General features: G+C 42.4%; 1 protein-coding gene and 1 long non-coding RNA gene across 7 annotated transcripts in view; one reads left to right on the top strand and one right to left on the bottom strand.

The window, feature by feature from the left end:
- Positions 1-20: 20 nt before the first annotated feature.
- LOC310899319 lies at positions 21-24,540 on the top strand. Its single transcript, XR_014584199.1, has 3 exons — positions 21-19,615; positions 21,999-22,585; positions 24,407-24,540. It is a non-coding gene; the product is annotated as an uncharacterized lncRNA (long non-coding RNA).
- BANK1 (B cell scaffold protein with ankyrin repeats 1) overlaps positions 22,741-24,544 on the bottom strand; it is a 144,651-nt gene continuing 142,847 nt past the window's right edge. For all 6 annotated transcript variants that reach the window (XM_083835525.1, XM_083835520.1, XM_083835523.1 and 3 more), the window contains one exon: positions 22,741-24,544. In XM_083835525.1, coding sequence (XP_083691651.1) covers positions 24,459-24,544 — 86 coding nt within the window. In that variant the 3' untranslated portion in view covers positions 22,741-24,458.

Genomic DNA, 24,544 nt, shown 5'->3' on the forward strand with positions numbered 1-24,544 from the left:
TTGGGGGGGGGGGGGGGGGGAGGCTGTGGGTAAGAAGTGACAACTCTTCCTCTTTTGCAGCTGGGTGCAACCATGCTTTCCTACAGAATGAACTGAGGATATGGTGAAGCTCAGCCATATGACATCAATTTGGTACTTAAGCCTAACAAAAATATTGCAACCTGCCTTTCTTTTCCTTATTAGCTCCCAAAGCTGTACTGAAATTTTGCAAAATAAATGGGAGCAGAGAAAACTGGAACAGGCAACCTCTTGCTGAAGACAGATGTAGAATGACTTTGCATTCGGGTACCCTTAAGCTGCTAATGTCACTTCCCCCTTTGGTAAATTCAACCCATATTTTTGTTCACTATTTATTGGTTTGTTCCCTCTGTGGGAACTGTTTGATCTCAGCATTGGTACAAAAAGTTTTGTTGAAGTCAACAGTTTATTCTTAAATTTGAACCATGTGCTTTTTGCTTGGAATTAAGATTAAAAAACTTCATCCACCATGGGAATGAATTTTTAGGTCAGGCAACAGTACCATGTGCTGTAACTTCTTGGTGCCAGCTGAAGCTCATGAAATTCTTGTCTGTGGTATGGGCACGCAAATAATGGAGTCTTCAGAAGCCCAAATGTAGTTGAGAGGAATGACAGGAACGTTTTAGGGATTTTTTTCTATTCAAGATGTCTGTCCTAAAGCTCTTCCTGGATAGGAGCATCCAGGTGTTCTTCTCAAATACCAAGGTGTGTTTTTGAAAGGCAGGTCCAGTGATAATGTTCCCTATAACCCAGTAACAACAGGGAAAGTAAAGAACCAAATTTTGCTTATGATGGCAAACTGATTCATTTAGCTCTCGGTTTCCTTTGATAAACTCAAGGTGAAAATTCCCTGCTCGTGAGACAGTCTCCAGCTCAGTAGCATAGGAAATGCAGCGCAATACTATGGATTTTTTTTTCTCCCACAGTTGGCCATTCAGTTGTGGTTTCCAAAAGAGGTCAAGAGGCAAGGAGCTGTTATCAACTGTGGTTGAAGCCCTTCTGATCTTGCCTGGCTGATATTAGCGGCTGGAGAAATGAGTTTCTTAGTCTTGAACTTCCTCTTTGCAATTTTCCCATCTTTGCTACTAACAAAGAATAATGCTTGTCTGTGTTACAGATCAGCTGCTGCTTTTGTAATTTCCTTAGTGTTTTCATTGCCTTTAGTGCCGCTGGCAGCATTTCATGGCAGAATTGCCACTGAAATACCTGGTTAGTGTCTGCAACATCTGCTTGGTTTGGATTTCCATATGAGATATTTTACAGAAAGTTAATGCTGATTACACAACTGTGCATAATATACAGGCTGAGGGGAGGAGAGCTCCTCAGTTGGCTTAAATCAGCCTCAGTCTCAAAGCTGTTGTGAAGTTTTGCGGTGTCCCTCCTATAAATACTGCCGGTAATGGAGAAAACACCTAACACCTTCCTCTCAACTGCATCACCCCAGTTCTTAGTCACAAGTGTGTTTTGTAAACTGAGGCTGAGGGATTTTGTGGATCAGAGCAGTGTTCTTCGTCCTTCTTGTCCGACTGCGGTCTCCACGGGGCTGTGAGGTAAAGGCCACTTTCCTTCTTCCCTTGGCAAATTCCATCTATTGTGACTGTCTGCTCACTTCTAAAGGAAATCACATACTGAAACAGAAATTCATTATCCTCACAGGTATGATGAGCTCCTGTTAAGGCACTCTTGAAAAATACCCTTTGGAAATAACTGAAAATTGATTTGTTGTTGTAATTTGCACCACCTTGCAAAATTTGAGCAGGGAATTTGCCAGCAATTAAAACAATGGCTAGATACGACAGAGAAAACAGTTTTTCATTTGGTAGACTGCAGATATTGGGTGCATATACATGCTGGCTGTTCCTGGTGTTTGGAAATGATCTTCCCCTCTATTGTGAGAGAATTAATAGCAAGAGATAGACTACAGGACTCGGAAGGTGCTTTAGGTTATTGGAAGGCAAAACCAGGTCCGTGAGCTGTCGGATACTTAGCAGTTGTTACCTGTGTCACTTTCTGTCTCAGCATAGCTGCACTGCTGTTATATGGCTCCTGTTGCACAAAACCTGCTTATTTATAGCTTGTATAATTGCACATTTGAATAGCGAGGTAGCAAACCAGTTGCTAGTGGCTAGCTGCTTTCTTAAATGGAAAAAATTATCCCATGGTCCAGGGCAGCAGACCATTGAGACACTGAAAGAAACTAACTGCAGGGGACCGTGGTGGAAAAATGCTGAGGGAGTTTTAGGGTGCAAAGCAAGGCCTGGCTGCTCATGCTGCTTGCTCTTACAACGCGCGCGTGCAGTGCAATGCTGACCTACCGTAATTCCCTTCTGGCACATCCCTGTTTTGTGCACACAGTTTGTAACAGAGAATTGGTTTCGGGGCTGCCGGTGGGTGCTCACTTGCGATGACTCAGAGAGATTCCCATGCAGCATGGCTTTAGAGCTGGATTGGTCGACGTAGGAGAAGTGACAGCATTGCAAAGCCTTTGCTGAGCAGTTCCTTTCAAATAAGCCCCGTGAGTTCCTACCTGACTAGCTCGGTTGTGTCTGTACTTTTCACGTGACATGGATGTTTCAGGAAGTTCGTTATGCTAGGGAGGAAAAGCTTGAAATTTCTTGCAAATCTGAAGCATTTTTGCTCCGATTAGGTGGGAGGAAATCACAGTTTGAGCTGAATTGAAGTAAAATTCCTTTGAAGTGCTGCATAAATAGCATCAACCTTCAGAAGGAAGAAAACTGACAATGCCTGAACTTTACTGACATGTAGAAGACATGTTCTTAGCTACTGGAGAAAAGATGGTGCATGTTTGTTTGTTTTTAATTTCTGCTCTCATCCCTTTCTTCAGACTCCATGTTGCCATGGCCTTTAAGCTTTTTTTTGTATGATTATAAGTGTTTTGACTTATGTAATTGGACACCATGTAGCCAAATCATTCTGTGCGAGCCTTAGAAAACTTAGCAGAAATACTTGGATGGACTTTGATCTTCGGTCTACCAATAAGTTAAAGAAGACTGCTCAAATAAGTGGAGGCACCACTAGCAATGACTATTGCTACAGTAAATAATTTAAAACTCTTGTACAGCTGCATTTATTTCTCCTTTTCTAATTCCTGAAGCATAGTGTAGAGTATAGAAAAAAGGCACTTTTATATATCAGGACTGTATAATAAAGTATGGTAAAATACAGGATCTAGAAAAAAAAATCTGCATGTATGTGTGGGCAAACCTTAATTTTGCCTAAAGAATGTAACTTGCTGCTTTTTAATTTGTGGTGCGGATACAGCAAATCTGCAATTAAGCCTTCTAGCAGGTCTGTAGGATTGGTAATTGTTTTGTAATCCTTCTTTGGAACACAATAAATGCAAACAGTAATCACAGGTTTAATGAGTATAATCTATCATAAAACACCTAACAAAACAGTATGTGCAATATTATCTTCTGGTTCGTGCTTCAAATATTCCAACTGTATTAAAGGAGTGCAGCAGTTCCTTAGTACCTATCTAGGCAGGAAGGGGAGAAAACAGACTTCTAAATAAGTAAACAGTATGCATCTGTATGATAAACAAGAAGGCTTATTCAAAATTCATTTTGCTCTTGTAGAGGTGAGTGGAAGGTTCTTACGGATTGCAGGCGCACACTATCCTGCTGCTCTAAGGTCTAGTTTATCTAAAACCTATTTTGAGAGGTCACACTGAATGTACAACAGGTTATTTAGAAAGGGTTGCTGAATCATGAACTATAAGACTCGATATTTTCCTTAACTGCACACGTGCAGAAATTCTTATCCATGTCTTCATTCCCTTATGCCATAATCATTTCAGGTTTCTCACCTATGCCTTTAACCTCTCAAAAAATATACAGAATACCCAGTTTTTGACTTCATAGAAATCAAAAGGAGAATTACTAAAACTAACCTGCTTTTACACTCCTGTAAGAAACACATCTTGGACCAGTGCTTGAGAAACTGCCTTCCTAGCTCATCATAGTCTTTCCATGTGCATAGGTTATCTGACGTGATTCCATGAACGTTCCCAGCAAACTTTGCCTTTTGACTTCAGTGAATGCTAATTCACAGACTGTGTCTGCAAGAATCTGAAATTAAAATCTAGCTGTGTGATTCTTGGTCAGGAAACTAGGGAAGCTATTGGCACTACATGACGCTGCACTTGTTTTAAACTGAAGTTTCTGGCCAGAGTTACTGAAAGGGTCAAAACATGTAAACTTTGAAATCAGGGAAACCTTTTCAGCCTGAGATTAAATTGAACCTGGCACTGCACGTGCCTTCAGGCAGACCTTGCTACTTTTAGGTTAACTTAACTGTGTTGCTTAACTGCTCACCACCTTGAAAATTTAGAAGAATTTGTTGCTTGAGAAGCAGTCAGTTGAAAATATAATCCAAATGTGAATCTTGAGGGATTAATACTTTCTCCCAGGACAAATGCATAAACTTAACCTATTTTACTAGTCTCTTCCTGAGCCTAATGAGGAGTTAGGCTATGAGTGAAGTTTCTTGCCTGGGTAGCCAGCTGACTTCTGTGTATAAACAGTTTCTACAGACCAACTGCTGTAGTGAGCACTGTGTTTTCTGCAGCATCTGCTGCTGCCACCAGCAAGAAGTGCCCCCTATTCCAAACACACATGTAGCAATCGCTGCTGGTAGTCTCTTAGTCTTTCCTGCGGTGTATGGCAGTGAAATCCATCGTGGAGTCAAGGAAGTGGCTGTTCTAAAGGCTTAATCAGGTTTTATTTCAGCTGGCCCGCAATGCAGCGTTGTTTCCGAGTGATGTTCCAGTCTGACATAGTACTGAATAGAGTATCGCACCTCCTGGACCGACCATCTGATTCATTGTGACTTTTTTTCCCTCTAATGTCTAAAGTTGTAATTGAGAGAGGAAAGTGTGGAAGAGAGAATAAAAATCGAGATAAAATAAGAAATGGGCTTGGGAAAGCAAGGAAAGCACCTTGTAATTCACTACTATGAGGAATGTGGGAGCAGTGTTAATGCACATGTAGTTGTATGTCCTGGTTAAAAACAAAAACATTTTGCTTAAATCTGGACAGTTTTTAAGACTTTTTTTTTTCTCATATGCTGCTAGAAATTTGGTGAATCAAGTAGTGAGAGGAATAGTGCTCCTTTCAATTTCAGTGGATTAAAAACTCCAGTATGACTCTGTGTGTGTGATGTGCCGAGCTGCAAGTGGAAAAGGGGCTGAGTGTCCCAACGCCCTGAGCCTGTACAACCCCAAATCTACATTTTTTTAGCCTGAGCTGCCTTCAGTTAGAATAAATTTGGGAGTGATGTCTGCCACAAGTTAGTCCATGTTTTGTAGTAACAGGGCATAAGTTAGCACTTGTTACAGACAGATTTTTTTGAATAATTTGGCTCACCAACAGGTAGTGTTGGTAGATTCAGTTTCATTAGACTAAAGGTTAATTTGGCTCTCAAAACCAATAATTTCTTGGCAACTGTGGCACAAAGAACTTTTGAACACTGAAGCGAACCATTCCCTATAAAAATCCAAGTGAAGGTGTTGAAGACTTCAGTTTATCATCCGTTATGGTTGTATTTTATTTACAGCTATTCAGACTGAAGAATCCTCATGTGGAGGAGAGTAAGTAGGTTGGGGAAGAAGTGATGGGAGATTGCTGGTAGGCAATAGTTTTGCATCCTATAGCTTTACATAAGGCAACAATATGCTGTTGAATGAACTAATTTGGCTTTTTATGGCAGCTGTGGTTTGTATCAGAGGTATTTAGACCTGTTGATCCCTACAGCAGTAGATTCAGTCACTATGTTCCCATCCCTGTCTGGCATGACTCAGACCCAATGGCGACAGGATGACTTTAAATCATAACTAGTGTATGAAAGTGTATGAAATTCCCCTCTCCAGTTCCTAAGCGTTCAGAACAAAGTCATTTACCAAGTATAGCACCTTTCTTGATAAGAAAGTTTGACATGGGGACTCTGTCTTCAGTAAAGTCCTTGTTAAAAGCCAGTTGGGGTATCCCGTACTCTTATTTTTCTGTCTTGTGCTCTTATTTGGCTGTGTGAGGAAGACTGGGCTGAGTGTCACCCCAGACAGGTCCATACTGTTTCCTAGAACAAATGTGGACAGCAGTGAGCAAACCTGTTGGAGCCATGCCTAGAGCTATGCTGCTGGGGAATCAGCTATATTTTCACAGTATTCCGACTGTCATTCTTCATCCAAGCTAGTTTAGACAGCTTTTCAAAGCATCGTCTTCTACTGTATGACCTTGCTTTTTGAAAGGATACTAAATACTGTGGCTTGCAGTGCTTGAAGCAGGTTGTGGAGTAATCAAGGTTAAGGTTATCAAGGTTTACTCCCTGATAACCTTACCAGAGTTGGATACCTTTCCCTTTGAGCAGAGCTGTGTAGACAACCCAGTCCTAGACTGCAAACTAGGGTGGTGGTGCTGTTTTCAGTGGTCATGGTGCCATGAGCTAACACACAGAGGCAAAGATGCTGTGAATGAGAACTATGAGGAATTTGGTTTCAAGTCTTTCATTCCTACTCCCCTTTTGCTCAGGGGTGCCTAGCAAGCAGGGAGAAGAACTTTTCTTTGAGACCAGTGCTTGTACTGTGACGTGGCATCTTCCGGATCCAGGCTGGTCCAGATCTCTGAAACACAGCCAGCAAATCTCCTGCCGCTGAGAGGATGGCTGTGAAACAACTTTAGATCTGCAGCACGTTGGCTGTTGCTTGGTAATTATTCTGTGTGGGTTTTACTGCTTGGCAAATGAAAGATCACTTGTTTCTCGGTTACTGCTGGGTAAGAGCTGGCACACAGCAAGTACCGTGGCTTTGGCTGAAGGGCTCTGAATCTCGATGGGAGATGGTTGCACCCTGGGCTATATAGCACCAAGGAGTGCTCTGCCTACCTCTGTGCCAGGGTTTGCAGTCAGCAGATGCCTTAAAGATACAAATGTTCAATTCAAGGAGAGTTGTCTCACCTATGTTTCATTCCTAATATCCTTTATTCCCCTCCAAACAGGTTGCTTTCATTTAAAGCTCTAATCTCAAACAAGTGAGGCACATCCATATGATAAAGGCATTTTCCTGTGTTTCTGGTCAGGGATCTTTACACTGAATAAAATTTACTATCGATTATGCTTCCTCTGCAGAGAGATTGACAGTTCCCCTAATGGGACATTAGGTGTGCTTGATTTTAAATCCACTGTGGCCTTGCTTGTTACTGTGTGAAACAAAAGATTGTGAAAGAAAAACCAAACTGGTCGCAAAATCAAATAGATATTGAAAATGAAGTTAAGCCTCTAACCAAGGAAACATAAAGCATACTGTGGGAGTCCATATCTACTTTTGTTGAAATAGTCTGTGTTCTGATTATTGCTTATATTATAGAAATAAATGGTGTGCTTCCCTTTCTCATGTTGCTCACCTTTTTCTCTGAAGGTAGCTTATGGGACTACAGAACTTCCTTTCTCTCTTGCAAACTGCTTTAGGCACAGATAATCATGGTCTGGACCCTGACTTTGTTTAGTATAGTCTGATCACAATACTAACACTTCTGTAGTACAAACAACTATTTTTATATCAAATATGTCACTTATAGAATGATGCTGAGACTTTAGTCACTTGTTAAGGTCATAAAACAACTTCTAAAGGAGGGTTGAAAATAAATCTTATCTCTTTGGCAGGTTATTCCAGAAGAACCCTCTGAGTCCTTTACTAACACAGTAATGACAAGTAGCTGAATGGTTTTTGAACTGGAAAAGGTGGACTTGAGGTCTGGACCATTTCAACAGGGCTGATTTTGCTCTTGTTGGATGTTTTGCTTTTTCAAGAGAACCTCAAGATATTTTTTGTCTTCCGAGGGTAATGACAGGATATCATGGGAAATGTTTGTTCACTGATTTGCACAGTGGAACGTGCTGAAAAATATATATTTTTTTCTTTATGGAGTGGACACAAGAATAAGATGGCTTCTCAGTTCATGCACAGCTGTAGCAGATACAGCATTCCTATAGAAACACATCCCAGCTCTTTGTAAAATGAGGACTGTAGCTCTTCTTGCAACCAGCCTAACTGCCTTTCCGTAATCCCTGGCAATTCACTGAGCTGATTTTTGGGGCATGGAAGAAGAAAAGGAAGAGAAGAGGAAAGTAAGGAAACCATATGCTTTCTTTCTCACCTAAAGCATGGCTCCAAGGGGTAGGAAGGACAGGAATTCCAATGGCAAGGAATCAACCAAACCCCTGTACCACCCTGTATAGTTAAGATTTTTTTTCCCCAATTTCATGCGACTCTAAATTATAATAAATATTGCCCATATTCCATCCTATCACATGATATTCCTGCTTCTCAGGGTAAGTTAAATTGCTGTTCTCTGTAGATAATAACTTATGACAGCAGCAGCACAATTGCTTTCAGTGAAATTGGTGAAACTAGTTATATCATATTTCCAAAGCAACCCTGAGGTAGAGTAACAGAATGTGCCTGTGCTTTTGGAGTGGAAGCCTCTTATCCAGGTAGCATTTCATGCTAATAGTGTTAAATGGTAGGGTGGCATTTTCTCCTACTTCTCCGCAAAAAGTTGTGAAAAGTGTGCCTACAAAAATGCACCGTGTTTTGAATTGACAGGCGAGTGAATGGGAAAAAAGTAATTCAGTATTGGAAAAGAGGGCTGGGAAGGGGGCGTAGGAGAAGCAGGCAGAGGTTATAGTAGCGTCTCTGTACTTGGTGAGAGCTGATTCCTCACCAATTCAAGCAGCAGTTAGGAATAGTGAGTCTGCTTTGGAGAAGCACAGCAGCCACTTGCTGTGAGCTGCATTTCCAGCAAGCAGCTATAGGTAGTGTGAAACACCTCCTGGTAGTCCCTGGAGCTCTTTTGAATTTCCTTGTTGTCAAAGTCAAATGTTGCCGTACAATGCCTTTACAAACCTCATACTGAAGTTCATAATCACCACTAAAATTAGGCAAATTCTTCTGGCTTGTTGCCTTCATTTGAAAAGCAAAAAAATGCCAGTGCCTCACTGTTCATATGCAACAGTAAAAAGAAAGAAAATCACAGCAATATTTTTTTTTGCCAGGCTCCACAACTATGAATCACTATCCAAAATGCAGGATGGAGAGGTTTACAAGTAAGGTTCCACTTAGATGCTTTCATGTGTTTACCAGCTAGTGCTTTCAGAGCCCTTTATAAGGAAAACATGCTTGCAATGTGTCTTCTAGGAGTGATATTATTTTGTCATAAGACATAAGTAATAAACGTAACATCAGGGTAATTCAGAAGGCAGGGACTGCAGATATGCTAGAAATAATCTAGTTGCAAAAGCTCAATGGAAGGAACAAAAAGAAAATGTGAGAGTGAGATAGGTAAACAATTTTATATGACAAAAATCATGCAAACAGGACTTGACTATAAAAGCAGGTGGAGGATGCATTTCTACATGTATATTGCATCATTTAAAAAACTAATAAACAAAAACCTACAACCCTTTATCAAAAGATGACAAAATGAATATGAATTACCTCAGGTTTTACTGAAAGCACCTTTACACAAATAGCATCACATTCTTGTATACAAAGAACTGGATTCTGTGCTGTAAGGTTACTGACCTGACCTGACTTCCTACTGAGGATTTTGTAGGCCTCTTGATGTTGAGAAAATGTGGGGATGTAGAGTGAAACAGTGAATTTCTTCAATGCTTCCTGACTACAATAAATGGCACTAATTTGGTGGCTTATTCTATGTATAATAAATTATTTGGAAGATCAGTCAAGTTCCTGTGTGTGTATGCATCTTTAACCATGATCATATAAAAATAAACAACAACACAATACCCCAAAACCTTAATAAAACTCTAATAGCAGTTGAAGTAGAAGGAAACGACAGTTTTGTCATAAAGGACAGCTATTTGGATCCATCTACTGTTCTTGAAATGAAAACAATAAAAAGTTTCCCTTTGTTTTAATGGAGGAAGTGGGATCTAGATGAGGAGTATCAAAGCAAACAGAACGTATCAACCACAATTGCAATTTTACTCCTAGTAAATATTCCTTTTCCAAACTTGCTTAATTCTGAGGGATATGTGGCATGGGTACAGATTCCCGAAGTCGTGTACTACTGGAGAACAGGTTGGGAGGGATGAGTAAGAGCGCATCACTTAACAAATGCTTAAAGTCAATTTGGAAGAACCTGAAGCCTTAATAGTTAGCACTACTCCTTGTAGCTCTTAACAAGTTTGCTTCACTGCAATAATTTGTTGATTTTGTTTGCTTCTGGGTCATAATGCAAAACGTTAGATGGCAAAGAAATCCCAACGTACATGTCTTCTGACCATCTGCATATCTGGATTTGCTTTGAATGGGATCTGCTTGTGGGGCTCTGCTAAGCCTTTTCTTTGGCTTCCTCTTGGTTAGTACCCAGTGCATTATTTCCAAAGTGCAGAGGTGGGTGCTGTGCAGCCCTTCATGGAATAATGCCACCATGGTGCCCGTTCAGCAGGAACAGCTTGCTGTTCATGCTAGGGCTGTACCGGGAGGAAGGAGATGACCTATGGCCCTAAACTCCTGCTGGTTTTAAAATGTCACTCCCAGCACCGGTATCAAAGCCGTATGTTGCTTCTTACTTTCCAATGGATTTCAAAAGGGCATATGAATGCTTGTGTTCATTACCATGGCTCACAGTGTATGTTTTTTTTTTAGTTAAAACTACAAATGCTGTGTTTCCCTTATCTTTAAGAAATTAGGCTGAAATACGTACACCATAAATAAAACTGTGGATGAGTTTAAACAATGTTTGGGATTCCTTACATTTAAGTGTTTTCTTGGCTACATCTGGTTCCAGAATAAAACGAGAACAGAGTACAGTAGTGGTAACAGGATGAGTGGCGTTTTTGTACCATTAGCTGGGGGTCAGTACGCTGTGTGAGGTGGGAAGAGAACCAGAGGCTAATCTCACATTTGCTGTAAAGAATAGGCAAGAACACACGAATTGTGATGGAAATAGGTATAAAATATCCATTATAGATGTTTTTTTCCCTGAGTCCGGTGACTAGCTCATGTCCTGAGGTATGTTTTATGAATGTGTAAATCTAATTAACTGTGTGTGTCAAATATCCTTTTACATAGGTGAATTCTCGGCTTCAGCTATATTTTTGGGAAGACTTTCAGTGGCTAATATATAGGTATTTTCTTTCCGTTGCTTCTTAAACTTGCCTTTTGGGTTCACTCTTTTGTATTATGAAGATACAGTTAATAGGCTTTTCAATTTTATTCTTTCTGTATCTTTACACATGTTCCAGTGTTATCCTTTCTTACTTGGCTTTCTGATCTTAACCTCCCTGGTCTTACACGCTTATCCCATAGTGCAAAACATGGAAAAGAACAACAGATTTGAAGATTGGGTAGGTGGAGGCAGTTTAAAGCATGTTATCTAAAGAGGAAACAACTAAATTTTTAGAAATAGCAATGTGTTTTCACCTTTATCCTCCGTCAGTTTCTTACTTCAATATAGATGTCTGTGGATGCTTTAGCAACCATTGCAGATTCAGCAGAATTTCTCATTGAACTAATCAAAGTGATTGCTAAATGCTTCTTCCAAGTTTCTCATCCAGGCTCCTGCAGAATATATGTTTTATTTCAACTGGAAAGAAAAATGTGCCTGATACAAGAATGTGAACTCAGGCTGGCATCTCATCGCCTTGTGACTTCAGCCCTCCTGAAGCTTGTCACAATTTTTTTTTCCAGGCTTACTGAGAGGTTTGCTTTATCAACACATCACACCTCAGTGGTGCTCGGATATTATCTGAGCTGTTTGGAGCTCTGGAATCAATGCTTGCAGGCTGCCCCAAGCGGTCTTAATTAACCCTACCCATGTTTAATGTAGGTTGAATGTTGCATTTAATGTGTTTGGTTTGCCACACTTACCTGAGCTGGGACCTGGACTGGCAAGGGAGCGTCTGTAGCATGGTTTTGCATTTTAGGCATGCATTGCAAGCACTTTGAAGAAGAGTTGTAACTGAAGGAGCTCTCCATCACAGCACAAATCTGAAAAGAAGCTGAAAGTACGCTGTGACGCCAAGTAGGAAGTTGGCTATTAGCAAGAATGCTATTGATCAAAAACAATTTGCCAAAATTTAAAAAGAATTTTGGGTGGATATATTAGAGCAGAAGTCAGATTCTGGATGAATGCTAAGACTAACAAAGAATGTATCAGCTAAAATGTGAATTACAAATGATGCTTTCACCTCCAGTGTTGGGACTGACAAGTGCAGTTTTATTTGCTGAGTCGAACCTTCTCCATTTCTTTATAATGTATTTTCTGGGCTTCAGTTTAGAGACCTTAAGACTGGGAGGACTTCTTGTATCATCCATCCTCTTTCTCCCCACACCCCACTGCTGAGTACTGGAGCACTGACTCCCCAACTTCTTAGTAAGTTTAAAATAAAAGAACAAAACAAAACAGAAGCCAAAGAAACTGCCTGAATCTTTCATAAGTCTGAAATTTCCTGATAAAATCATTAAAATGGCCTTCGACAACACAGATGATGATGATGAGACACAAGTCTCGGCCAGTTTCACTACCATGTAGTTGCCTGAATATGGGGAAGAGAAAGCAGAGGGTGTTTCTGACAATATGATTAATTACAAAATAATTTGCTAGCAGAGCTACTGATTTTGCTCTGTTAAATCCCACTCGGCGGTGAGTACAATGAGAAGCCATTCCATTTAATGCAAGGTACTAATTTAAAGCCTGCCATCCTTAGGTTGTGGATATCTGAAAAAAACGATTCCATTTATGTTGGACCTCTAGGCTACTGTGTCCTAGAGTAACTTAATGAAAATTCAGTTTAGAAATTAAGAACAAACAGTGTAGGTTAATGTAATGTTTCTTTGTCTGCCCAAAGAGATTATCGCAAGGCTGAGTTGTTAGGACATGTTAATCATTGGCAACAGTGGTTCCAAAATAAATGGCTTTTAAGCCTCATTTATTTAAATATCTTAAAGCATCTGAAGAGTGTTCCCCCCATTATTTACTTCCCCTGCTGCTACTAATAAATGTCTTATGTTTGCTAGATGCCTTTCACAGTGAAGTTAGTCTCCAGGAGGCTTGCAGCGGTTACGGGTAACATGAATTCACCCATCCCTGCAATGCAGCCAGCTGTAGAGCTGAAAAAGCACCACACGTTTCGACAACAAGTAAACATTTTCAGATAAAATAGCCAAAAAGGGAACTTTTAGGCACCTTGCTCAAGCTATCTTGTATTCTCTGTCCTGGACAAGACACCAGCATGTGCTATAATGCTGTCTTACGCCTTACCCTTGGAAATGTATGCTTTCTGTGTTAGCAGCTTTATGCTTTTTGAAGTTAGAGGAAAACTGCTAATTGCCTAGGAAGACCTGAGAAGGCTGGATGGCTGAATGAGCACAGGTTTTATGACGCAGCACGGAGCTTCTAGGTGTTGTGTCCCTAATTCCTTTCAAGTGGGTGTTTGATCCTCCAGAGTTCGGTGTCCCAGAACGGGGCTCAGTTGCTGCTCTGTGGCCAAACCACCCGAGGGAGGCAGCGCACAGCCCTGTCCTCTGGGCTCCAAGTGTCATGAGTAGATTTGGGGTGAATCTCAGAGCTTAACCCCCTCATCCCCTGCAGGAGCTCTAATCACAAGAACAAAACCTTCCTGGGTGCTACGTGCATATGCCTGCGGCAGGGTGGTGACGCTCCTGGAGAAGTGCAGTGGGTGGCTTACAACAGCAACACGGAATTAAGCTGTGGTGGTAACTGCTGCGCTGGGACAATGGGCCTAAATCCCGGCTGGCGCATGAATAGCGAGAGCATCCCTCTCTTTCCTCCTCATTTCTTTTAAAATGAGAGTGAAGTCTGCGATATAGCCCTAGCAGGTAGTCACCACGTTTGAGACTGGCATATTTATTTAATGGCCTGTATAATTTAGAAGCTTGGTTTCACATGTTCAGGGCTGAAAGACTTCCCTTGATAATTATTTTTTCGTGGTTTGCATATCTTGTTGCTATACAGTCTTTTGTGTTTGCTGCTGGTTATCTAGCCGAGTTGTAACCCAGTCCGTCTGCTCCACCGAGACACAGTTCATAAGCAACCCATACCTACCCGAAAACCAAATAGATTAAAATGGCAGTTTCAATCTGCAGCAGCAATGGGGGTTGTTACAGTTGTTGCTGGAGAATTTACTGCAGCCTGTGCCACTGCAATCAGCTGAGCACATCAGCTGATAAGAGATTGTGGGTTTCATCCTGAAGAGATGGTGAACTGTCAAATAATGAAGATAAAGTGAGGGAATTATGCTGTTCCTGCTACTGTGCTCTGTGTCTGTGCCACGTTGCGTCTTCCCTTTGCTATTGCATATATCATGTCATGCTGGTAACACCCAGGTTCATCAAGTGGGCTTCTGAGAGCCTGAAATACTGCTTGCAGGACCGTTTGTATAGCTTGCCGCTGGGCCACGCTGGGCTCTTTGCTTTGTGAGGCAAAACTGTAGCCTGGTAGCTTGTCTTGAACCCTGGGGGAAGATGGACAAATGCTTCTGGAAAAATGTGAGGAAAAAAGAGTGGGTTGGGATGTGCCCAGGTGTCCTAGTTCTGATGGTGCCTGTAGGAGGTGACTGTTTCATTTCCTAAAACTTTGTTGTATGGAATTTCTTCAGTAATGATCCTTTATTATGATGTGGAGTGCATGGTGAGGGGAATGTCCAGGCCTCCTTCTTTTTAGTGACATGTTTTTTTTTTTTTTCTTTCTGAATAGAGGGAGAGGCGGATAAATCTGTTCCAGATGGGAGAAGAGCTGGACAGTGTGACACAAGAGGCAGTGCTTGACTCATGTCTCTCATCCCCGTCTGATCAAGCGTGGTGGTGTCAGCTCTCTCGCTTGAGGACCCAGCAGCAACCAACAGCGTCTCCAGGTTTGGTCTGTGTCATGGTTCAGGAGCCATTTTGTCTCAGGTGATGGGATGGGGGCTATCACAGAGAAAACATGCAGCAGGAGAAGAGTTGGCATATCCTAGCTCATGCATTCGGGCTGTAGCTGACCCGCTGTTAAGGCAATCCCCACAGCCGGGGTGGAAGCACTGCTGGCAGAAGAACAAGCTGCTCAGCACGGGTCGCTGGGCCTGGCAGTGAGAGGCTCATGCTCTGTGTGCTGCTGCTGAGGCCACGAGCTGCGTTGGCCTGCTGCTGGGCATGCAGCACCTGTTTGGCCCTGCAAGGGACAGTGTGAGCTGTCCCTGCGCTCCCAGGCGTTGTGGGGCTGCCTCCAGCCTGGGGGCTGCACTGGGGAGCTGCCTTTTCCGTGGCTGTTAAGGCAGAACTCTTCAAGCAGGCCGAGAAGAAGCAGGCATCTAATTCTCGCTGAATTTCAGCTGCCTTCAGCTTCTTTGAAAACTCCACTTCCCATGTTTGATGGTTACTGAGGCTGCCACCGATCTAAAATTAGCAAGTACTTGCTCTTGCAAAGAGCCCCTGGGGGCTGTTTCAGCGGCTTTGCATCAGTTAGCTCGAGCACTGGCACATTACACGAGCGTGTGATGTAAACCTGCAGCAGCCCATGCTGCACAGCCTTTCAGAGCCTGCTCTCTCCTCTGCTTTTCTTCTCTCAATACCAGAATCACAAAAGCAGTTACTGTAGTTCTGAATGCATACGTGCAGCTGGGCTGTCAGCAAGGAATAGATGTGGGCGAGTGGCTGAGGGAGCATGAATGACTGATTGAACAGAGGTAAATGCAACAAAAGCTGTGGGTGGAAAGAGAAGGCTTGGAACTGGCTCACCCACCATTTTAATATATTCTTTACAATGATGTATACAAGCAAGGAGAGGATCGAGTGGTCCTTACTCCCCCAGCCATTTGAATTCGATTTGGTTTTGTCTTGGGTGTAGTTTTGTTTCTACGCTCTCTTCAGGAGTGGGGAAAATACCTTGGATGCCGGCGCTCTTAAAAGCATGCTTGAATTTCCTGAACCAGTAGGCTGCAGCTCCTGTGAGCACAGGGAATCTCGCTTAACTTACTGCTCCACAGAAAGCTGCTAGATAAGGAGAGCTTGGCTGTGTGAGACTGAGCAACTGACTGGGGGATTTTCTGATATCCTAAAACCTGAAGTGTTTAGCAAACAGATTAGGTCAGTGAAGCAAAACAGACGTGCAGTCATTTCATTAGCCTGTTCAATTTGATGGTATCTGTAACCTGTTCATGGAAAAAGGGAACCTTTCCATCACTGAGATGGCTTTTGTCTCGTAGTTCGGCTGTAGCTGGTTATGTAGAAAAGCAAGGGAGGAATAAACACAAAACAATATGAACAAAAATGCTCAATGCCTGCGTTAGCAGGCATGTTGTGGAGCAAAACACGTCCTTTATGGCCTGCTGGGTCGGCGACCAAGCGGGAGGGAAGCGTGTGGGCAGGATATCTATTGGCTTTCCTTCCTTCAGGCATGTACTGAGCTGAGATGGGAGGAATCAAGGGAAGAGCGGGTGGCAGGCCGAGCTGTTCACAAGGATGCAGTAAGCGTTGGAGCAAGGAACACCAGGAGAAGAACAAGTGTTATTGTCTGGCTTCTCCTGGGGCTGGGGGGTTCGCCTGCTTTCCCGTAGGTGAGGCTGTGGAACTTGCACTAGCCCTGTCTGATCTCCTTAGCTTTGGTTTTCATTTATGCTAATTTGGTGTCTTGTGGAAAACAACAAACCGCCTACTGTCCACTGCTTGTGGGGAAATGAAAGAACAAAACAATCCCCCCAAAGCCTTGTCCTCTTGGCTGTGGCTTGCTTTGTCGCCTTTGAGTTTTTGGGCAGGACGATGAGCTACAGCAGTGCCCTGCCCTTGGCCAAGCAGCCTCTTTCCAACCTGCTGCTGGTACCAGAGGATTACGCACATGTTCTTCTGTGAGCAACAAAATCCATGTGCCTCATCAGGCACACCATCGCATTTTGTACTGCTGCCTTGCTGAGATGTAAGCGGGCTGCTTAAATTAGCTCAGAGAAGTGGAGCCTGCCGTAACTGTACATAATTTGGTTGGACTTTGCTTCGACTTCATTTGGACAGTGGCTAGATGGGCTGTGCAGGTCAAACTTCTGCTTTTCTTCAGAAGGACCATAAACACTTGAAATTACAAGCTTTTGCAATCCTAACTATTAATCTGGGTTATTTGGTGCAAGTCAGACATCTCTCATTCAAAGGTGAGCTACGGACTAGTTCCCCTGTACAATTAATAATCTCAGGGCTGTAATGACTGTCAGGCCTGGATAGCTCACCATCACTGCTGTGGCTGTGGCTGTAGCATTTGGAAGAGTCAAATCTTGTGTCTGAAGTCTTAGTTCATCTGTGTTGCAAACAGGGAGCAGGCTACCTTTTTCCTATCACTTAAAACATCAGAAATCTGTCACTGTATGTCAACCTTCATGCAATTAACCCTGCTCCTAACTGGGGACTAATGGCCACTCGGTCACTGCTCTGGAGGAGCTGGAAAAGGAATACTGGGAGGGAAGATCCCAGCACAAGGGATATTTATGCGCTGAGCCTCACACAGTGGTTAAGCCATCTTGTCTCATTCAGGAGGGGGAAGGAAGCCTGCTTTGCATCCACCAAACGACTGACTGACCTTCTCTGATAAAATAATGCTACCCCTGTTGTCCTTACAAGGCGAAATAGTCAGTGTTTTGCAGCACCGGGCTGTAGGAAGTGTTACTTACTATTTCAAAATAGCTGTTGCTTGCTGGCGTAGGGATGGCAGAAGCAGAAGTGTAGCTTTCTCTGAGATTATATGTGGAAACCAACCCATACTTTAGAGAGCTCGTTTTGTTAGAGTCGTGATCTCAGCTTAATTTTGCAAACACTACGTGCTTTTACTCTGAAATGCCTCCAGTGAGCAGTTTTGTTTATATTACGTATTTTTGCAAGGCATACAATTGGACACAAATCTGACATCCAGTATGTGAAATTGGTAAAAGAAACAGGACCAGTGTTCAGATCAACTGTCGGAATGCAGGATGTTGTTAATAACACTTCTGAAAATAATAATAAAAACAAGGTAATGCATACTGTGTGATGGCAAGTGAGTTCAGCGTTCACCCTCACTTAGCAGGGCATACTAACAAAAAGTATCCAGAGAATAAATACCCCCGCCTGAGGAATTTTATTATGCATCTTTTCTCCAAGACTTGTTTTGCAATGTTCACATCTTGTAAACTTCTACTTTAGGTGGGCAGGAGAAAATAAGAAATGATGTGACAGAGCTCAAATGGCACAGAAATGATCAGAACAGAAGAATGTTGCCTCCTCCTTCTTCCCTTTCTTTCTACTCCTACCCCAGGCATGTAATGCTGAAATAGAAAAATACCTCAGTTGTTTTACCACAAGAGGTGAGTTATGCTGGTGTGATTTAGCCTCGTTTTAATAAATTGAGGCAAGTTAAGGTATGGCGTAACGGCAAGGTAAAAGCTGTTAGATGGATCAAGTAGAGAAGAACCCTCTGCAGAGCTGAGGTGGAAGTTTCTTTGGTATCGCCACTTTTCGGTCAGCCTTGCTTACCAGAGCTCTGGTACCATAGATTGACTGAATCCACCTTAAAATCTAAGACTAACGTAGGTTGGTGGCTGTATTGGCTGTGATGGGCTTTTTGAGGGCACACTTTGACAAAGGCAGACAAAGGCTCCCCCCTTGCACTAGTGCTGCAATTTACCCCTTGCCTAACCATTTCTCTTTCTCCATCTCCTTCCACCAGAGCAGGGTGTGTCTCCACACTGCCTTCATGTGCTGTGACCATGACAGCCAACGTGGGCTCCATTTTGCAGCTAGCCAGCTTCTGGTATTTGCTTCTCTGGTTGAAGGCAGGTGGGGAACGGCAGGCTAGGCTGCAGCTTGCATTCGTGGCATAACCACTGGTTCTTGCACGGCTCTTGAATTTTATCATGCTGGAGCGCCCTGCCATTTGTATTGCAGTTGGCTTCAGGACAGCTCTGTGGCACAGGGGAGGTAGGGAGGGTGCCCTGAAGCACCCCCATGTGTGTAAAGAGGCTGTGATACTGCAGTGTTGCGTGCCACATGCCAAACTTTCAGGTATCCATTTCCAACAGCTTTCACAAGCTCGTCTGAGTGCCTTGGGTGTCCAGGATCAGAGCTGATTTTGGGTCCAGCTCTGCAGGTCAGTGCCCTGGGGTGAAATGTTCTGGCCTGCCTTGTGCCCGGAGTGAGCCTGCTGGTTCACGAAGAGTCACCTTGATATTGTAATTTATGAACGTGAATACTGGCAGATTTAAAAACAAACAAAGCAAAACAAAACCCAGCCACATTTGTGTTTTTTCACCTTTTGGCTTTTTCTTTTTCCCCTTCTTTGTGTATCACCAGGTAGGTGATCTGTATAGATGGCAACAATAAATTTTTTTACTGGTAAAAGTTCTCCATGCATGGTTTTATCTGTTCAGACAACTAATGTGGCTTAGATATCCTGTATGAGCATGTTTCTTATTTAACGTGCATCTGCAAACAACTGCAGCTAATATATGCATTTTTTACTTTTTAATTCTGGTGCTCTCTTCCAGTGGTTTTGCTGCCTGTGTTGAACGCCTGCTGTCTGTGTGCTACAGGGTCTTTGCAGAGGTGAGCACTGAGACCTGGGTGCTCTGCTCCTGGGTGTCGTTTTCTGTAAGAAGAGGCTCATCCAAGCTTTTGTCGCCACTGTTGACAGCTGGCAGCAATGCTGGATTAGGCCTTCCACTTCCTTGTCGTAGCAGTCCAGCCCAAGGTGACTGCCACTTCCCTGGGACCATCTTCTGTCTCCATTCAGCTCTTTCCTGCCCTTCTCATGAAGTTCTTGGTTTCAGTTACTACAGCCTGATGTGCCTAGAGTGGTGCGAGACAGAGCACGTCCCCCTGCCTCGCTTCTGGGTGGCTTGGGGCCTGCTTCTGGAGTGATTCACTTCAGGGTCGCTTCCGTGATGCTGAAGCTTGTCAGGCCCAATGTTGGTCACGGCGAATGAAGGGGATGAGCAGTCGGTCTGCACGGTCCTGCCTCCCTGCATTAACACCCCCTCGAGGAATGTCAGGGTAGGTCTTGTCATTTGGCTCCTGCTCTTGTCACAGGAGCGATTTCCTACCAGGACTGAAATGAATCTCCCGCATCACTTAAATTCCTGCAAGGACTGTAGGTTCTTTAATAACATGAAGGCAGAACATCAGTTTAATTCTTATTCTGCTGTATATTACACTATTGTTGTTGCACTACAAATATTTTTTCATAGCATCCAGCAAGGGCATACTGCACCCTCAAGGACAACCAGCTACGTCTGAACCGTGAGTTGCCTCAGCAAAAAGTGGAAAGTATTTGAGCATTGACAATTCTGTGCAACCTCCCCTGTAACAAGGCTCATCCAGGCAGAACCGTCCGTGTCCCCTTTCAGGTCAGCAGCCTGACGTGAGCTGTGGCTTGCTGGTAACTGCAGTCACTGAACTTGCCTGTGGTGCTTGCTTTCTCTTCAATGTTACCGGGTTTAAAATACTCATTTTGGAATGGATTATCATGGATTATCAATGGAATATGTGCTGATAGCTGGAGGGGTAGAATGGTGGTGGTTTGCTGGTTGGTCAGTTAGTGAATCTTTTAGCTTACAATTTTGATAACGTTGTAGAGCACCTACAGCAGGGATCTTGTGTCAGCTAGGCTTTTCATGGTTTACTTAATTGTTCATGCAGTGCTGAAGTGAGACTTGTTGCTGTTTCCTCTCGGTAATGCACATTTGGTTAGCAAAACTTCAGGACTTTCTGCAGAATGTCTGCTTATAAACTTGTCTGAAGCTTTGTGACACACCTTGGGAAGCACATGGAAATCCTGCAGCAGCAAACAGTGTGAACACAAGAGAGGAGAAGGGAACATATGCTTTTATTTTTGAAGAAGTACAATAATTTTACTTGTAGCTTACACATAATTAACTACACCAAAATTCAGAAATTCTCTTTGAAGGAGGTGGGGGGGAAGCATCTGTCCCATCCCTTCATTCCCGCTCTCAGGCCTCAGCTGTCTGCCTCGGAGCAGGGGTGGGGGGGAATTCAAACAAAACCCAAATGAACAAAAGCCCTGTTTTCAACTTGTTGCTTGGAATTTCATACCATAGAAGCCACATTATCATGAATTACATACAATTTAAACAAAAGAAAAAAGAAAAAAAAGATTTTGTACACCAGCACCAATTGATCTGAGATATAGGACATGAAAGATACTGAGTTTTTTTTCTCTTCTATATTAAAATACCAGCAGTCAGAGGAGACATTGGACTATTTGTGTCAAATACTCCCTCAGTTGAAGATCAGAGTGATAAAGGCAAGCAAATCTCTGGTGCTGCAAGTATTTCTTCACTAAAGTGGCACTGTGTGTCTTCCCCATTGATTTCTTGGATCCTTTTGAGACTAGTCTGCACTCTTTAGGATAGCAGTACTTCTGTGACAGTGGCAAAAGTAGCTGTCCCAGCTGCAGGAGCTGGAAATGCTATTGCTTTTTGCACATCAGGGCTCAAGATTAAAGTTGTTCCAGTGACAGCTTTAGCTGTTTTAAATATTTACTGTTATTATACTTCTGTTGTGCAACAGTGAGACATTGTGCCTGTCAAATGCTGTGTGCACTTGCTGCCTGAAAGAATGATACAGCCTCAGGAAACTGTGGGGAGACTGAAAAAGAAGAAAAGAGTTTGTGTTGGCTGGAAGGGCTAGCCTGAAATTTGTCAGTGTCTTCAGTGGCTAAAGCTTGCTTGTGAAAATTCCCTACTAAGAGAATGCTGCATTGATTAAAAATATGAGGGGGCTCTGACTGTCTTCTGCTGTCCGTCCTGTTCAAGGATTCCTGAAGCTTTTTGTTTTTTAAATCTCACTGATGTTGCTGGGGCTTGTGCTTGTTTTTTTTTTGAGGGCTGACTTTGGCCTTTGTATTTCCATAAACTTCTTTGCTCTTATTACCATGTAATGATCGTTTCTTCTGTGCTTAAACTTTTAGCAAAAGGGAATTCCCTGGTTGTATTCCCAACTGGAGCTGAAGCTAGGTTTGGAACAGGAACCTACCTGTCATACCTGCTGTACTTGGTGCACCTGGGCACGTGAGTGAAGCAGCAAAAACAGAGAACGTGAGTTGCTTTGTTATGGGTTAGCCTAAACCACCCTGGGTTGAAGATTGTGGAGTATCGTGTACCACCCGTCATAGATCTAAATACTTGTACATAGAACACTTTTACATAGAATACTTGTGCATAGAACTCTGGGGGAATTGCTGGCTTCTAGTTTGGATCTGGAACAGTTGCTAAATTGTTAGAGACACAAACACGCACACACCCTTAGTAAGCCTAAAACATTTCCTTGATGTAAGTTTCTGTGCTCTGTTTTTTGAAAGTTCTAGTTTTGTTAGTTTCTTACTATTGACCTGAAATTGCACCATTTTCATGGTGCCCTCTTACAGAGGCAAATGAGTCGCTGGGCCACTGCCTCTCACCTGGCAGCCCAGAGAGGAGCTGGATCCGGCCTGGAGGTCCGTGAGGACTGACCCTGGAAAGGTCCTGTCATCTCCTTCACTACAGAAGCAAACTCCAGGTACCCAGTTGAAGAAATTGTTCGTGATTTGTATTATTTTCTTCAGTGTATATTTGGCCTCCTTGGGAATGATTGCCAGGGGACACACTGACTAGCTTGGTTTATAAGAATATATGCTTTTGGGGGGGTGGGAGGATGGGGAATTTCTTAAAAGAAAAAGTATCGCCTTATACACATCTAGATTTTCAAATAATTTTGCCCAGTCCTTTTCTACATGGCCAGTTAAGTCTAAAACCTCAGAGTTCCACCCCTATAAAGCCTGAAAATCTCAAGTCCCTCAGTTCGCAGGCACTGACTCTATTTCCAGATCTGGGAGACATTATACATTTCAAGGACTTTGCTCTGGCTCAAATAGCTCGAGAGAAGCCTTTGTATGGAATACAAAGCTGTGTTGCCACATTAATACAGCAGTCACTGAATATTTATAACTTCATAGCAATACATCTGCAGTATTTGTGGGAGTGTTTCTAACAGAAATGGGAGGTTTCCCCAGAGAACAGATAATTTCCTGAAAATGTTTAATCAGCCCATTTAAAATAGAATTTTAATTAGCCTAAAACCATATGTGGACGCTAACTCTCCTGTACAAGGTTCTCTCATTATTATAAAATCCCAATATTGTCTCTGGCTTATTTTTATTTGTAATGGGTCTTGGCACAATGAGTTATTGAAATTGAGGAAATGTGACCCTCAGTGCTCATAAGCCTGAACATCAAATCCCGCCCTCCCCCCCCTTCCAAATTAACAGGTAGTTCGGGAGCAAGATTTGTGCATATTTTCAAGGTTTCTGATTATAAAGGAGTTTTCAGTTTTTCCTAACTGAAGTGTAAGTGCAAGCATCTCTTAGTACATGTGAAGCAGAGATTCAGAGTACTGAGAGCTTAAGGGGAGGCTCGCTATGACCAGCTCCGGTTCCTAAAGATGTCAGTGAACAACACACTACTAATGGACTAGCAAAGACTGATCTCTGTGGGGCTTCCTTGGACAACACTATGCTTACCTGTATTTTAAGGCTGTTTTCACAAAGCTCGGATAATGAAGGGGGGAGATGTCTCTTTAAGCTACTGCTTATCTGAAATTTAAAGTATTCTTTTACCCTCTGCAAGTTGCATAGGTGATCTTTTTCTCCTTTTTTGAGTGTAAGCAAGCCTTCTTGCATCCTCCTTGTATCATCACATGTTCACTTAAATGTTGGAATATAGCACTGTGTGAACGCAGGCTATTATACCCATTAATTGTAGTTTATTCCTTTATTTATAATGTGTAAATGCAATAGAGAGGTTTTTTTGTTCTGTTCTGGGTATCATTTATCTTAGGCAACTTATTAAACAAAGCACAGTTTCCTTTAAACACACTTCTTGTAATCACTTTAATGCGGTAGTATATAATTAGTACTGATTTACATTTTTAATTTATACAATTTGACTTTAGAAATTAGCTTCACTTTGAACATAATTCTTTAAACTTAAGATGGAGTACAATTATTAGTATTATGAAAGACAAATTTATATACAAAGTTTATACAGAAATGTATTAATGAAAAGGAAAAACTAAATTTTGTGTATTATAACTTCATAATCTTTGTAACTTTTCATATTCTTCCACTTTTGTGCATAAAAATCTCTTTTTAAACAACTCTTGAACATTATTGAAAAACTGAAATGAGTTTATAAACAATTAACCAAAGCACATAATATATCTTCATATATATCTTCAGCTGTCAACCTGGAGAGAAAAATCAGCAAAGAAAGGGTGTTGAATTAGTGGTGACTTTACAAGGAGTCTTACTAATTTGCTCTTGTGATACTGGATTTCTTCCAGAGTTGGCCCAGGTGCGTGATTCCAAGACACTGGAAGTGTGATGGTCGCAGCGTTACTTGCTGGAGGCTGAGCTTCTCTGGGGTGCACAGCACTTGGAGACGTGGGGATTGCCAAACCGAGGAAAGCTGGAGATTTGCA

This window comes from Anser anser (genome assembly GCF_964211835.1).
Source record: "Anser anser genome assembly, chromosome: 4".
Lineage (NCBI taxonomy): Eukaryota > Metazoa > Chordata > Aves > Anseriformes > Anatidae > Anser > Anser anser.